Below are 18083 nucleotides of genomic sequence, written 5' to 3' on the forward strand. Positions count from 1 at the left end.
CTTTGTTATTTATTAGTATTTTCAAATGCATAAATGTTTTCAAGTAAAAGTAGCTTTTAGCAGGCATTGCTGCATCAATGAAAAATTCATCAGTAATACAGAAATTGTAATAATAATTTCATTACATTGACATAGTACTAACGTTTGCGTTGTCGTCTATAAAAGCCACGTAGCTTAAAAAATCCGCACAACAGGGTTACCATGATATACGAGTTTGATTTGTTCTGTACCCACACGCTCGTAAATCGAATCGCTCGTATCTCAAAGCAATTTTTCTCATGTAAATACATCGAAATGCCTATAATTTGGTCCAACACTATGGTTTTTGTTAAGGGTTTTTGATGCTAAAAATAAAGTCTTAATTTATTAATCTAATTATTGTTTTTTCCTGTCCATTCATGATATTGCAGAAAGAAGTTAGGCATGTTACTTTGGGCTTCTTCTACGCTCGACCTGTTGCAACTTTATTGGTTAGACAACTTTATCCACAAACTTTTAGCGCTTAGAAAGATGCTTATAAACTCTTAAGCTGAGTTTATACCCTTTATATATCAACTCCATCTGTTTAAACTTCCAATCAGTACTTGCAACTTTTTTGGGTTGACAAATTTATCCACAAACTTTTACAGCTTAGAAAAGCTGCTTATAAATTATTGTAAGGCCCTTAGCTGAAATTATACCCTTTATATCAACTCTTTCTGTTTGAGCTCACAATTAGTACTTGCAACTTTTTTGGATTGACAACTTTATCCAGAAAATTTTACAGCTTAGAAAGCTACTTATAAATTATTGTAAGGCCCTTAGCTGAAAATATAAAGTTGATATAAAGGTATCAACTCCTTCTGTTTAAACTCACAATCAGTACATATTTAAGATGTGTGCAAGGACATCCTCCTCATACTCATATCTTTCAATCATTTCAAGCATTAATTCAAGAGACTTGGTCCTTTTTTTGAACCCATATGCACATTTTTTGGTTCAAATTTTCTAGTTGAAATATATTTAAAAAAATATTGGCAATCAAAACATTTTTAAAAATCCGGGCCAATCCGGGACAAAACACCTAAAACCGGGTAAATATTGCTTTTAGAGAAAGCCGGGACGTAAGGCGGAAAATCGGGACTGTCCCGGCCAATCCGGGACGTATGGTCAGCTTACTATTAAGGCATATAATAGTTAAAATTTCAAACGTTAAAATAATCCTCGATAAATTCGCGCAAAAAATCGTTACTACACTATTTATATTAATATATAATTGAAATCACTAACTATAAAATGATTTACTACTAAAAAGTAACCATGACATTGCTATGGTAGGAAAATCAAGGTTACAAGTAGCAAAATTTTTAATATTTTCATGTTACCAATAACATTTTTAAAGATAACTATTACTTGTCAAAGCTCGTATGTCGAGACAACAAACAACAACAGATGGCTCGTATCTCAAAGCACTCGTATGTGGGGTCACTCGTAAGTCAGGCTGCCACTGATCAAAAATATCAAATGTAATGAATAAGATGGTGCAACGGGGCAACGGATTCCATAAAAAATGCACAAACAATGTAAGCTTTTGAAGTACAATCGAATGCTAGTATGGCCGTAAATGTGTTTGTACTTAACGTATAAGGCATAGTAGCAGCATAATATCTTATTGTAAGTTTCATATTATCCATGTAGCGTTGTTTTGTGTTTTATATACATTATTGTTATTCAGCCAGCATTCGTCCATCGTCCGTATTTCAAATACATTCCGAAGCGTACTCTTGGAAGAATTAACTGATTTTTTTATCGCGTTCAATCTTAAGGCGTTCGCGTTTTTACGTCAAGCAAAGCAAACCTCATTATCTTCTCGAAATCATCTTTTCGACATGTTTTCAGAATTGCGATTCGAACAGTGCAAACATAATACATATATCATCGAAAGTATATAGTTTCTGGACAGTGTGGGATTTTATTGTTGAAACAAATCAAGTTCTGCTGTATCGATACTATACTTGTATATAAAATGGATGATGACGATCCAAATATAAAGGTCTAAAGATGAGATTAAATTCATATTCGTTTGAACAGTAAGAGCTAATTGCGATGGAGAATTATTTGTTTCTTATAATTGATAATTGGAAGATTGACGGAATTAGTACTCTTTATGGTGTTTGACAAATTTAGTGTTCTCTGTTCTACTGTTGATGCGATAATAAAATTAATCCATTTTTAAAATTAGGATAAGCAAATTATAAGTATTTTTAACTTCGCGTTAGGTAAGTTAAAATAATGGGCCAAAATTTGTAAATGAAAATGTTTACATATCTTAGAGGTTTCTGAACATTTTGGCATACCCCAGAATAAATGGATGTGTGTGTATGTATGGAGACAATTTTTCGTCAACGATTTGAATGGTTCAAAAAATCTATTTGAAAACATTTAATATTCCTCGTAAGAGAAGTACCTGCAATTTGCCTTAAGGCACGATGCCAAACACTACTAGTTTACTTTTAACTTGTAATTTTTCAAACTATCGTTACATATTTTGATTTTGGCCTACATTAGATAACCCCTAGGTTGCCTTCTAAAAATGGTACGTAGTCAAGAAGTATCACAACAGTTCATAGGGCTCATAAAATAATCGTACTTGCCAAAAATAGAGAATTAGAGTTATTACAACTGATGAACAATTTACATTCAGCCATATTATCATCAACGATATTTTAACAAACTATATATTTTATTATTTTGTGCAAAATACTGGAGATGATGCTAATGGTTTAGGGCGGATTAGTATTAGAGAGTGGTTGGAAACCAATATTGATGACTAGAAACCACTAGTGGTGGTCGGCGGCCACCATCCGGAGTTCATTTGAGGTTGCAAATGACCTCAAACAAGAGAATAACCTCGTAGATTTGCACTGGGCACGATGAACCTTATGGGTTTTGAGTAATATGAAAATATAGACTATCAGAGCTAATTTGATATAGATGTTAAAATTTGATTATTTGATATATTGATGTAATTGAACTACAAAAGTATAGAAGTATATTTTTAACTTAACGTAAGGTGTGTCATAGTAATCGAAAGTGAAAAAAAAATCGATAATGAAAATGTTTGCATATTTTTACGTTTCAAAGGTTTCTGAACATTTTTACATACCTTAGAAAAAATAGATGTATGTGGCATGTGTGTATGTATGGATATTGGATACAATTTTTTGTTCACGATATCGGGAGCTCGGATCAACCGATTTGAACAATTCAAAAAACATTCGATTCGTTATGGAGAGATATGCTAATTAGTTTTTGGCAGAAGCAGGTCCAGTCGTTTCAAAAATACAAAGCAAACAGTGCAAAATCAACCAGTTCTTGAGAGAACTGCACATCCGATTAGAATTATTCCAAAAAAAAAAATCGATTCGTATTGATTGATAGAATAATTGATTACATTCTTGCGAAGGCAGATCCAGCGGTTTCGGAGATACAGAACATTTATAAACAAGTATAAAAAGATTGCAAACACGACCGTTTTGACTTTACCTCAATTTTAATTGCTTCAGCATATCATAGAGGTCGCCTCCAGCCGTAGCACGTAAATTTACCCTTAGGTTTAATTCTAGATAAAATTTATATAAATATAATATAGAAAAAGTAAACTTCATTAATTTGACTAAATGAAACGAGAACAAAAAATACGAGTGTAAAATATATTTTCAACAATATCACAAACATGTTGTTAGAAAATATAAATTTAAAAAAAATTAAAGGTATTATGTACGTGTACTAAAGGAAACTATATTTTAAAACAAACGCTGATTTTGAAGCACAATACTACCATCCGTGATATGCTGAAAACACTAATAATGATAATGAGTAAATCGCATTTGTTCTAAGTTCACCCCCTCCCCCATAATACGGGGCAAGAAGTGCAATGAATAGCAGTTCTTGATAGAGCGGCGCATCGGATTAGAGTGATTCAAAAATCATATTGCTTGTGTCGACTGTGCAAAGAACTGATTAGATTTTGTTTATTTTATGTTTTTTTTTCTTGTAGGTAAACATAGAAAAAGGTCGTCGCCTAACTATAAGCACTTATATTAAATTTAAATATAGGATACAACGATAAAATTTACAGTATTCATAATAATTATTTCAAAATATTGAAAACAATACCTATTACTCATTGATAAATTTTTATTGATAATTAATTATTTTTATTTCGCGTATGTTTAATTACTGTAAGTTCCAGCAATTCGCCTTAAAGTACAACGCCATGCATCACTAGTTACATACTGATAATAAAACCAATAGCCAGTTTAAATCCTAAAATTATCACCATTAGTATTTTATATAATTTATAGCTGCAGTCATAAAGTAATTATACATATGATCATTTTATAACAAACATAGGTATGAAACATATGTATTTAACTACCGGCGAAGCAAAGGTGTGTTTGATCATGTGAAACTTGTGTTAGGTTTTCAATACAAGAACTTTCTAAATTGCTCGACAAATCGGAACAAATTCCTGCATTGCAACACATGTTATTATTTATACGAACACAACTTGTTTTTCATATTCATTTGAAATATTATTTGGAATCCGAACTAATTTGAAATTGATGGAAATAATAACAATTAAATATTAAAATATTATGTTGTGCAGTCAATCAGTCAGCTAGTCAATTTGTTTGTACGCCTTTCTAGTAACTTCAATGTTCAAAAATAAAATGTGTTCAACGTATATGTTAACTGTGAAGCAAAACTTCTTAAGTGACGGTGCATTAAACGAGATATTTTATTAGATAGATGCTCACAAATAATTAAATAAATAAATACATACATACATACATACATACATACATACATACATACATACATACATATATATATATATATATATATATATATATATAAATATATTTATACTAGCGACTTCTTAACACCTTAATTTTTTTTTTCATATTTTTAACAACAATCAGAACCTTACGTCCTATAAGCTGTTGGGCTGAAACTTCTCCTTACTTCTTATTTTTTAGATGGTAACCCAATGGTTAATCCATCTATATTTGATGATTTTTGTTATTAGAATTAATTTAATAGGGCTGACTTTTTATTGGTGCAGCAATGCCGGGCAAGGGCTATTTTCACTTGGAAACATATTGCTATCTATATTTCCAAGTGAAAATCGTTGTCACTGCTGCCTGACAACAGGCTGCTCGAAGTGGGTATCGAACCTGGGACCTCTGAATCAAACGACTTAATTTAACAAAAAAACGTTGTAAGTTTTTGCATTATTATATTGATTGCCATTTATTTTCAGTTTTTTTGTATTAACTATACTGGAAAATTCCTTTATATACAATATTTGGTGTACATTTTTTAGGGGCAAAAACAGCTGCACTATTAACCTTTTTTTATGTTTTTACAGAGATTTGACTTTCCTTTAATCATAACTATTAGGTTCAAATATCTCCCTTCCGCTTTTTTGCTCTTGGTTTAATACAAAAAAGCGGAAGGGAGATATTTGACAACCTATTATAATGCATGCACATTTTAAAAATAATGCATCCAACCTATGATTTTTTTAAAAAAAAAAACAACTATCAATGTTGCTAATTAACAGAAATAACCCATAAGCAATTGATCAATTTCAATACTTGAAAATAATTTCAATAATTGAAAACAAATGTACTTAATTTATAATTATTACTTAAAGGTAACGAGATGGAAAAATGTATGTGTGTGTATCATGTATGTACGTATGTTTGAATGTTTGTATGCTTGGATAAAACTTTTCGACCACGATTTCAAGAATACGGATAAACAGATTTAAATGATTCAAAAATCAATCGAATCCTATTAACAAGAAGACGTGTTGATTAGTTCTTGGCAAATGTAGTTCAACCGTTTCGAAGATACAGGACAAAAAATTCAGTTTTTGAGAGAACGGAGCGTCTGATTTGCATTACGCAAAAAAAACATTTCAATTGTATTTTTGTAATAAGTAATTCATTAAATTTTTGGGAAAGCAGGCCCAGCGGTTTCGGGAAGCCAGAAGAAATTTAAAAAAATGCTTATCGGAGATCAAAAACGATCAATAAACTATTGGACATATGCACATCTAATCGTCAGATATTCCATATAAATTTTAATAATAAGTACAAATTTCCAGTTTTAAACGGAAAGTTTCAGCAATTTACCTTAAGGCACAATGCCATGCTCCACTAATTTTGAATTAGGATAAGATAAAGTGCAAAAACCAAAACTAATATAACTCATCAACTTTTTGTTAATTTGAAATAAAATAAGATAAGATAATATAATATGATATAAGATGAGATAAGATACTTTTTGCTAAAAGTAAAACAGCCTAAGTTGTGCCCAATTACATCAGATACCTGCCAATAAAAGACCCGTCAAAATCAATGGACAGACAAAAATTAAAAAAAATGTCAATCTGGTGTATATACGCTATTTATATTCATGTGCAAGAATTGAAATGGACTTTTTCAATATTACAAACCGACACTCCTAAATTATTCATATGTAGGGCAGCTAGGGGCTACATGTAACGCAGGTAAGTAGTAACAAGCGTTTTTAATAGGATCTTAAACAATATTCAGTTTTTTTTTGTCTCTATTGGATTCGGTAGAGAAATAGTTACAGCAACTATCCATCATTATTTCGTAGAGATATTATCAGTAAGATCTCAAAATACATTAATTTACAAAAAAACTGTTACAACAAGCCCTTAGCTTTCCTATAAATTAATTATTTATATCGTTGGGGTTGACATTTTGGACTCAAATTTTAATTACGTACCAATCTTATGATATTTACATATACATCGTGCTATTTAATAAACTGGTTTTACAAATGCTATGTGAACTACTTTTGTGAAATGTTACAACAACGCGAAAGAGAGTGGCAATATGCATATGTATAATTTTATTACCATATACATACAAATACGTGTAGGTGTGGGTTTGAATTACACTAAAATCATATATTTTTGCCTAAAAATCTCTCAAGCATATAAAACCTGCCATTACCGAGCGTAGTACCGTTTAGTGAAGATAACAAGACAGTTTTCACAACAATTTATCATCCGTCATTATTCCATTTATTGTTTACTTCTATGATGATTTGTATAAAATAACGATTTGACGATGCATTATACTTTAGAGAAAAAAATCGATGTAAGAAATGGACAGGACAGTAATGCTATATGCTAGATTTTTAAATGCTATAGAATAATTTATTGGATTGGTAGTTTTGCTCGTTTTATATTAGGTTGGCAAATAAGGAAGTGTGGTTTTCAGCTTAGATGGTTTTAATTGAACTTTTAGATTTGTTAACGTAGTCCAAATGTAAAATATCTGTTGTTATTGGTTAGAAGGCAATTTAACTGCTAGTCTGTAAAAAAAGTTTTTTTTATTAATTGCGTAGTTTTGTTATTAGTGTTCGTTGAAAAATGGAAAATCAACTAAAATTTTTTGTCACATTTTGCTTTTTTGTTTTTGGGAAGTTGAAAAAACATCTTAAACTCACAAAAAGTTTTGAGCAGTATATGGTGATGAAGCCTTAAGAAATGGCAGTGTCAAAATTGGTTTGCCAAATTTCGTTCTGGTGATTTTTCACTCAAAGATAAAAAACGGTCTGAACGTCCAGTTGAAGTAAAAAGCAATTGTCTAGTTTGAACAGTTATCACCAGCCGAATGAACAATTCTGATGTCTACAATGAACAACTAACGCAGTCGAAGAGGCCTGAATTGACAAATCGAATCCACCATGAAGTCTTAACTTTGCACTTTCTGGTTACTTTTTGTTTCAATCTTTACAAAATTCTCTAAATGGTAAACAATTCAAAATAGACAATGCATTACCGACTAAACTTATTTAGTCGGTTTGGTTTCAATATTCATAGTACTTTTTAAATAACAAACAAATATGATGCGAGAGAGGACGATTATTAGGATGAGAAATGTATTTGGTAATAAACCAGTAGCGTAGATATATTTGTACTGTAACACTATCGTATCTATTATACGGGGCCCTTAATGTATGTAAGCAAAAATTAATAAAAACATTCCAAACTTTCCATAGGGGCAGTAACATTAACATAATTGAATAACAAAACTTGCAATAATTTTGAGCAATAATTTTTAAGACCTCCTCTGACCTTTTGAACAATTTGGCAGATGTGTGGCGTGTGCATGTGTGTATGTTTCGATACAATTTCTCGCCCCCGGAACAACTGATTTGAATGATTAAAAAAGCGTTCGATTCCTATTGATGGAAAGACGTCCTGAATAGGTTTTGGCAAAGGCAGGTCCAGCCGTTTTGAAGATACGGGACAAAAAGTGACAAAAATAGTAATTCAGTTTTTGAGAGAAGGGAGCGTCCGACATCAATGATTCAAAAAACATGCACTTGTTAAACAATGAAAAACTGATTAAATTTTTGGGAAGGCAGATCCAACTGTTTCTGAGATCCAACAAACAAAGTTTAAAAAATACCATTTTGCGGTCAAAAATGATCATTAGACATATGCACAACAAATTACAAGATATTTTATTAATACATTTTTTTACATTTCTATGAGTTCGTTACTAATGTTTATCTAAAACAGCTAAGCAGCGCCATTTCTTTGAAAGAAAATTAAACATTTTCAAAAAATTTAGAATAAAAAAATTTTTTTTTTAAAAAGTCGTTTTTTTTTCAAAATTCTCAAATATTTAATTTGTTTAAAGTTTTCAAATAATTTTTTTAAAAAAATTTAGTTTAGGCACGATACATAGCATATGCATCACTACTTCATATTTTCATTTTATTATCAACATATATCTAGAAAACTAAAATTTCTCGGCGGCTCGTATCACGAAACAATTATATGTCAGCCCACTCGTAAGTCGGAGTATCATTGTATTATATTCTCATACTGTATAGGTTACACGTATAACACATCGGACATCGGAAAAATACGCCTGGATAAACGTAGTAAATATATATTAACCCAGTGATTTCCAACATTTATAATGCTGCGCCCCCTGCTCCAATTTAGTTTTTCCAACAATTTAATATTATAAATATTCAACTGATATCATCAGACTACAAAATAATATGCAATATTATGTAAAAACATGTATAAAACTATTTATTTGTTTATTTTTTAATATCATTTCAAAAATGTAGGTTTATTTTCGAAAATAGTATTCTGAAAACAGTTATACGACCCCCCTCCCCCGAGGAGTCGCGCCCCACAGGTTGAAAACCGCTGAATTAATCTTTTTTACAACGAACTCTTTGAATACCAACATCTACGATTAGTGAGAAAAGGCTACGTGAGATAACGCTACGTTTTACCAACATCACAAATGTCAATGTCAATGAGTCAATGTCAATTGTCAACACAAGAAGCAGTACGAGAAGAGCTGTCAAAATAGCTACAAGTGTCATATTGGTTAAATTTTGTTAAATAAATTTATTTAAATTTGAAAAGTATACATTTTAAAATAACTTGCCATTATGTCTCATAATCAGGTGAGATTTAAATATATTATAGAATTTTATTCAAAGATATTTTAAAAGGATTCAAAGGACAATTAAAATTTTATTATTTCTAGGTTAAGCATTTTTATTAGTAAGACCTTGATGCAATTAATTTACTAACAACTTTATTAAGAGGCTAATAACAGGATATGAACTATTTAAAATTGTGCAACAATTGAGTATAATTATTAATAGTTTTATATCTAAGCTATAAAAATGCAATGACTCATAAGTTATCAGAATGATGCAAATAAATATAAGTTTCCAAATATTTGCTATCATAATTAAGCTTGTTATCTTAATGTTTTGAACATATAGATATAACAAATATATATATATATATATATATATATATATATATTCACCAAATGTATGCAACTTTGTATGGATATTTCTCGTAACTTTATATATTTTTTTATCAATTTCCTTATTAATAATTGTGTTCATGTTGTGTTTAGGATTGCTAAATGATTACACACAAGTGTCGAAATATTTAATTGATAAAGGATGATTTCCTTTTAACTCTTTATATTCAACTAATTGGCTGCTAAATATTTAAAATTAGTAAATCTAATTATGAATCACAAAGAATTGCAAGAATTGGGCTGTGTCGAAATATTTCATTAATAAAGGATGATTTTCTTTTAACTCATTATATTCAACTAATGGTCTGCTGAATATTTAAAATTAGTACATCTAATTATGAATCACAAGGAATTGCAAGAATTGGGCTGTGACAAAATATTTAATTAATAAAGGATGATATTCTTTTAACTCTTTATATTCAACTAATGGTTTGCTAAATATTTAAAATTAGTACATCTAATTATGAATCACAAGGAATTGCAAGAATTGGGCTGTGTCGAAATATTTCATTAATAAAGGATGATTTTCTTTTAACTCATTATATTCAACTAATGGTCTGCTGAATATTTAAAATTAGTACATCTAATTATGAATCACAAGGAATTGCAAGAATTGGGCTGTGACAAAATATTTAATTAATAAAGGATGATATTCTTTTAACTCTTTATATTCAACTAATGGTCTGCTAAATATTTAAAATTTGTACATCTAATTATGAATCACAAGGAATTGCAAGAATTGGGCTGTGACAAAATATTTAATTAATAAAGGATGATATTCTTTTAACTCTTTATATTCAACTAATGGTCTGCTGAATATTTAAAATTAGTACATCTAATTATGAATCACAAGGAATTGCAAGAATTGGGCTGTGACAAAATATTTAATTAATAAAGGATGATATTCTTTTAACTCTTTATATTCAACTAATGGTCTGCTAAATATTTAAAATTTGTACATCTAATTATGAATCACAAGGAATTGCAAGAATTGGGCTGTGACAAAATATTTAATTAATAAAGGATGATATTCTTTTAACTCTTTATATTCAACTAATGGTCTGCTGAATATTTAAAATTAGTACATCTAATTATGAATCACAAGGAATTGCAAGAATTGGGCTGTGACAAAATATTTAATTAATAAAGGATGATATTCTTTTAACTCTTTATATTCAACTAATGGTCTGCTGAATATTTAAAATTAGTACATCTAATTATGAATCACAAGGAATTGCAAGAATTGGGCTGTGACAAAATATTTAATTAATAAAGGATGATATTCTTTTAACTCTTTATATTCAACTAATGGTCTGCTAAATATTTAAAATTTGTACATCTAATTATGAATCACAAGGAATTGCAAGAATTGGGCTGTGACAAAATATTTAATTAATAAAGGATGATATTCTTTTAACTCTTTATATTCAACTAATGGTCTGCTAAATATTTAAAATTTGTACATCTAATTATGAATCACAAGGAATTGCAAGAATTGGGCTGTGACAAAATATTTAATGAATAAAGGATGATATTCTTTTAACTCTTTATATTCAACTAATGGTCTGCTAAATATTTAAAATTAGTAAATTTAATTATGAATCACAAGGAACTGCAAGAATTGGGCTATGTTATTGTAATTCTTTTGTCAGTAGAAAATTATTAAAATGTCAAACGTATAAACGCTAGAACTTAGAAAATTGTTTAAATTGGTGTCTAAGAATGAAATATTCGCATTTAAAGTATCCTTCAGCTGGTGTAAATTTTTTTAAAAAAATCATTTTAGAAAAAAAAAATCAACTGTTTATTATTAAGTATGAATTGCAGTTTGTAAATGATATATCCATATTAAATATAATACTCATTAATAAAAACAACAATTTGTTCAAAAAAGTAATTATTTTGATCAAATTGCATTCTTATCTAATCCATTTTGTTTTAACAATCAATTACTTTGGTAATACAAATATTTATGTAACAAATTTTTATTATTTAGTATGGAGGTTACCCCGGATCCTACCCCCAATCTCAACCGAGTGTCCCACCAGAAATTCAACAATGGTTTAACGCAGTCGACCGAGACAGATCAGGAAAAATAACCGCGAAGGAATTACAATCCGCTTTGGTTAATGGAAAAGGCCAAAATTTTTCTGATAATGCTTGCCAGCTTATGATTGGTAAATAACTTTAATTTGTTTTATATATATTTGTGTAATAAATAATCATTTTTGCTTTTGATTTAAACTAGGTATGTTTGATTTGGACAAGACGGGTACAATAGATATATATGAATTTGAAAAATTATATGCTTATATAAATCAGTGGCTGACTGTTTTTAAAACTTATGATCGGGACCATTCGGGACACATAGAAAAAGAAGAATTGAGCCAAGGTAAACGCATACAGATATTTTCATACAGAAACAAGTTTTTCCAACTATCTATACTTCATAATTTATGTTCAGATTTTTCATTTAGATTTAGATTTCTCATTGTTTAAATTTTGTATTTAATCTCATATTTAATTTCTTGAACATTCTATTTGATGAGAATTGTATATAGAACCTTTTTCATGAATTCACTATAAACATTATCATTAAACACATTCATGCACAAGCAACAAATAACTAACCTATATATAAATTTCTAGCACTTACCCAAATGGGATTTCGATTTTCGGACCAATTCATAACATTCCTAGTTAACAAGAGTGACGTACAGAACCACAAAGAGGTAAGCTGCAATGTTTTAAAATAAGTGGTTAAGATATATGTAAAAGAATTTCAACAATATGTGTATATATATATATATATATATATATATATATAGAATTTTGTGATATGAGTGGAACGAATATTAAATGTTAAGTATGATTTTTAACACACACTTTATTTAATAATTACAGACATTTCAAGACCATGGTATGCCTCATCTTCAGTGTAATTTCAAAACAGTTAATTCTATACTATCATATTATTTAATATTTTATTTGAATTACATTTAATTTTTCAAAATACAAAAAACACCAACTATCTCTTACAAAGCTTGACACAGTACTAAACATGTGAATATATACAGAAATATTTGAAACAATTCTTAAGTGTCGAAGATGAAGGGACAGGATGGACATTATTGTAATGTAAACAAATGGAGTGCGCGATCGCATACTAATTTCAACAAATGTGGAAACAGATTAATTTATAGAAGAGAATAAGATAAATGAAAAAAAATTATAAATTATGAATGATATTTATATAAGAGTTGTATAAAATATTTGTGTCGGTTCTCAGATTTACACTATTGTTAGTCCGAACTATTAACATTGATTTTGCCATGCTCCGTTCAAATAAGTCTTTTTCATGAAGAAAGATTTAGGGATTATCAAAATCAAACTTATGGTTGTTGATATTAGCATCATCCACAAGCCTTATTTAAATTTTGAGAAAGACTTATTTAAACAGAGTATGGCAGAATCATAATTCTGACTAATAATAGCGTAAATCTGAGAACCAACACAAATATTATACACAACTCTTACATAAACATCATTAATAATTTATAATGTTTTCTTCATTTATCTTATTCTCTTCAATAAATTAATCTGTTTTCACATTTGTTGATTCCAGTATGCGATCGCGCACTCCATTTCTTTACATTACAATAATATCAATCCTGTTCCTTCATCTTCGACACTTAAGATTTGTTTCAAATATTTCTGTAAATATTCACATGTTTAGTACTGTGTCAAGCTTTGTAAGAGATAGTTGGTGTTTTGTTTTTAAATTAAATGTAATTTAAATAAAATATTCAATAATGTGTTAGTATAGAATTAACTGCTTTGAAATTACACTGAAGATGAGGCATATCATGGTCTCAAAATGTCTGTAATTATTAAATAAAGTGTGTGTTAAAAATCTGAGTGTTTTATTGTTCATATTTAACATATATATATATATATATATATATATATATATATATATATATATATGTTGCAACTCTGTGAATTGCATACATTTTTTTTTGACAAAATAGTGTCTTTTTTCCAATAAAATTCTATTCTAGATATTTTAAAAAAAATAGTAAAAATCTAAGTTTGGGAATGAAGAGAAGAAGTTCATACTAATGAGAAGACACTGTAAAATATTTTAAGTTGAATTGGTTCAGTAGTAGTTGAGAAATTGATGGTATCGTAAGACAGTTTTGAGAAAAACTCGTCTCGAAGAAAGCTAACTGAGGAGGATTATTGTAGTCAAACAGCTATATCTCCAAAAATAATTTAAATTTTAAAAAAATCTCTTGTACACATATTCTTGAATAGTTAAAATTTGAAAATATATAAAAAAAAGATTTATTTAAAATGCTTGACTAGAATATCCCCTTAAGCATTTTAACAATTAAACTAACTGTAGCTTTCATTTTATACTTCAACTATTTTTACCTCACAGGTTTCCGTTGACCAGTTCATTGTCATGTGTGTACAAATACAGAGGTTCACAGAAGCATTCAGACAACGAGATTCCCAACAAACAGGAACCATAACAATAGCTTTCGAAGATTTTCTCAATGTTGCTTTAAGTTGTTCTATTTAAAAAAAAATCATTGTTAACAATAAAGATTTAAAAATTTTCATAAGTATTAAATAAATTTCACACACATTTTTGTGTATTAAAAGGGTTTTTATTATCAATTAGTTAATAAAATAACTACTAAAATTGTAAATGAAATTTGTATTGTATATATAAAATTGAAATACCTACATTTTGTATGCAGATGTTATAACTGATTGTAAGTGAACCAATTATTGTAAGGAATATGGGACGCCATATTTTCACTCATTTTTTTTACACTTTAACTATAATGTAACAGAAATTATAGTGTTATTCCATTTGTACAAACATTATCACTAACTCACTGATGCTAACTGAATTATGAATATTTTTTTAGCTTCATCATATGGCGCCCTCTATGTCCAAATGATTAACTATCAATATACAACAAGTGGTTCCAAACCCAATGAGATTAGGAATTCTGTTGAAATGTGTAATTTATTGTAGAACAAAATTTTGTTTGCTTATTAGCTTTAAATGCATGTATTTTTAAACTAATTATTTAAAGAAAAACATTAAGAAATGCTTTATATATGCTTGTGTGATATATACATTCCTAAACAATTGCATATATACTGTGTTTATGCTTCTTAATATTATTCAATTTTATCCAGATTTAAACTTAGATTTAGATTCATGGTAAGCCTAACATTGATTTCAAATAAAGACTCAATTACCTGATTTTCAATTTTCTGTTAACACATATCTGTTTTTAAAATTGTATAAATATGATTAGTTATTGTTTTTTGGCATGGAATTTGAATAAAATTGTATTGGCAAATTTGTTTAATTGTTTTTATCTTCAAGAGTATATATTAGTTAGACTTATTTCATTTTTCATGACCCCACATTTGTTATAACTTAAATAAGAATTTTATGTTTTTACCAGAAAATTATCGTCTTCTCGTCATTCTGAATCGTTTTATACCAAAATTGGTAAAAATACGTAAAAATTTCACCTTTTGTTCAATGTTTTCTCAAAAACGCCTGCACTGGTTTCAAAAATTGTAAACCCATTTGATAAAACTTCACGAAGGCTTCCTATTATTAGTTTTATGCAATGATCGGCCAAGCTGTTTCTTTAGAATCCACAAAGAGTCCTGAATACGAAATTAAAAACTGTTTAAAATAAATCAATTGGTAATCATGCTGATTAACGTTTGGTGAAAATCAGACAAGACGTTTTTACTTGATTGCTAAAAAAATAAATTCTGATTGGCTGTTCATCTGCGCAATGTGTGTATTTGTGCAGTTGAATAGCCGAATTTGCATGAAAACACATTATTAAACATATATTATTATTATTCACACATATCAATAAAAAATTCATACATCTTAAGACAAAATACAATTTTTTTACCCATATCAAAAAAAGGTGTAACTTGCCTTAAGACAAAATTCCATTTACACCTTATGCATTTGTTATACAAAACTTGTAAACAGACAGCAAATGATTGGAAATGCAAAAATATTTATATCTGATTTAATATTTTGATCTAATTTTCAAAAGTTGAAACTAATAGAGAATTTATGAAATGTTAAGATCAAATAGTATATGTAATTTATATGAACTTCCATATATGTACTATGAAATTTACATATACTGTTCAAAAAATTATGAATTATTTTCAAATGATTTCTTTAAACAAAGTAGCTTAGTCATTTAAAAATAATTTATAATTGTTCTTTTAAAGAAGTTTATTTTTATCACTAATAGGATTTGAAATAAATGCTATTAAAAAAAATCATTACAGTTTTAGTTTAACTTACCTTACATTATTTTGAACTCTCGCCAACAACGACTTTATTATAATCCATATTAATGCATGCTCTAAATGTGGATCATAATCCTAAATCATAACTCAATTCCCTGAAGCATAAAGATGAATAAATAAATGATAAATTTTAACACATTAATTAATGAAGCAGAAGAACTATATTTTTTATCTCAGATCATCTATCATCTTTATCTTTCTTATTTACCCAAATTTTTGTATATATTCATTTTTTGTGAATGTTTATTCTTCTTTGGTGAAAATCATTTACACTAGTTTAAGTTTGGTAGTTATTAAAGCCTTTTCATTTATTACTTTCTTGATGCTTTGTTTTCTCTTCAACAATACGTTTAAAAATTCTTCCGGTAACTTAAAACAATGCTTTGCAAGCATAACTTACTTTGTTTAATCACATTTGATTCTTGAAGAATAGTAGTAAGTACATAATTTATCATTCCATATTATAATTTATACTGTATATTGTATTTCCTAATCGCAAACATCGTTTCTCTTCATCACTTTCAATAATGTTTAAAACAGATATTGACAAATATAATTATATTTTACACTTTATACATTCTATTTACATATAGGATTATGAACTAAATGCATGTTATACTTATAGAATTAATTTCAAGACAATCTAATTTCTAGTAATATTCACTATAATTATAAATATTTAGGTGTTTGAAAAATAAATGTTTGCATTTAACTGCTTTACTATGGAAATCTTAATGTCAGCACTTTCTTAAAATTAATTATAATACGTTCTAATTATAAAATTCCTAATAATATACATCTTATGAATAAACCTAATACTAAAAGCATATTGTATATGCATCAAAAATGTTAAATTCTAAATACTACAATACGAAAATACAATCTAATTCATTACATATAAGATTATAATTACTATTGCAACAAATGGTAAATCTAATATTTAAAAAAACAAATATCACAAAATATCAAAAAAAAAAAGAAAATGCATAACGACAACGTGCAACTAAATTGAATATGGATTCTGGATTTCAAAAGATAGAAAATGTGATAACAGTCTTTTCATTGAGTTGCACGCCATTGAGATTATAAAAAAACAAAAATACCAAAAATTTAATCAAAATAATAATATAATTTTGCTCAATCGAATATTCTAAAATAATTATTATTGCAACAAGTGGTAAATATAATATATAAAAAAATATAAGTATCACAAAATATCAAAAAAATAAAATATAACGATAATCCTTAATTAAGTTTAATAAACTATCTTAAATTACTTGATGGTAGATAGATCTCTGGATTCCAAGAGATACAAAAATAGTGTAACAGCTGTTAACAGTCTTTTGTATTTTGAGTTCGATGTGAATCAAAATATAAAAAGAAAAATGACAAAAACTTGAATCAAAAAATTAATAAAACATAATAGTAACTTTTAATAACATTTCATCAACTATCTTAAAAATTATTTAATGGTCGATAGTTCTCTGGATTCCAAGAGATAGAGCAACAGCTGTTAACAGTATTCGGCATGTGAATCAAAGTATAAAAAAAAAAAATGAGAAGAACTTAAATAAAAAAAATAGTATACTTTTCCTGAATTTGATATTTATAAGATAATTAGTATTGCAACAAACGATAAGTGTTATATTTAAGAAAAAAATATATAAGTAAATATCACAAAATGTTAAAGAAATAACCCAGTAAGCACGTGATGTTGTAGCAATATTCTATATAAATCCCTGCCAACATCCTCGCTGTGACAATAAACCAACGTGGTGTAGATGTTCGTTTAAAATT

At 28.1% G+C, this 18083-nt stretch overlaps 1 protein-coding gene across 1 annotated transcript; it reads left to right on the forward strand.

Annotated features, from left to right (window-relative positions):
* Positions 1 to 9395: 9395 nt before the first annotated feature.
* On the forward strand, positions 9396 to 14786 carry LOC113377769 (peflin-like). The gene is made up of 5 exons (XM_026618190.1): positions 9396 to 9531; positions 11902 to 12082; positions 12154 to 12297; positions 12555 to 12637; positions 14350 to 14786. Exons 1-5 carry the CDS (start codon positions 9517 to 9519, stop codon positions 14491 to 14493), a joined length of 567 nt encoding a protein of 188 aa, XP_026473975.1. The 5' UTR covers positions 9396 to 9516; the 3' UTR covers positions 14494 to 14786.
* The last annotated feature ends 3297 nt before the right edge of the window (positions 14787 to 18083 follow it).

This window comes from Ctenocephalides felis, unplaced genomic scaffold (genome assembly GCF_003426905.1).
Source record: "Ctenocephalides felis isolate EL2017-DRISC unplaced genomic scaffold, ASM342690v1 CF-g0.4_SCAFFOLD_01886, whole genome shotgun sequence".
Taxonomy (NCBI): Eukaryota; Metazoa; Arthropoda; class Insecta; order Siphonaptera; family Pulicidae; genus Ctenocephalides; species Ctenocephalides felis.

Bases quoted from the DNA above. Each gene is read 5' to 3' on its own strand.
- LOC113377769 (XM_026618190.1), top strand. The intron at 12,083-12,153 runs GTAAATAACTTT...GATTTAAACTAG, and splicing joins TGCTTGCCAGCTTATGATTG to GTATGTTTGATTTGGACAAG. The intron at 12,298-12,554 runs GTAAACGCATAC...ATAAATTTCTAG, and splicing joins AAAAGAAGAATTGAGCCAAG to CACTTACCCAAATGGGATTT.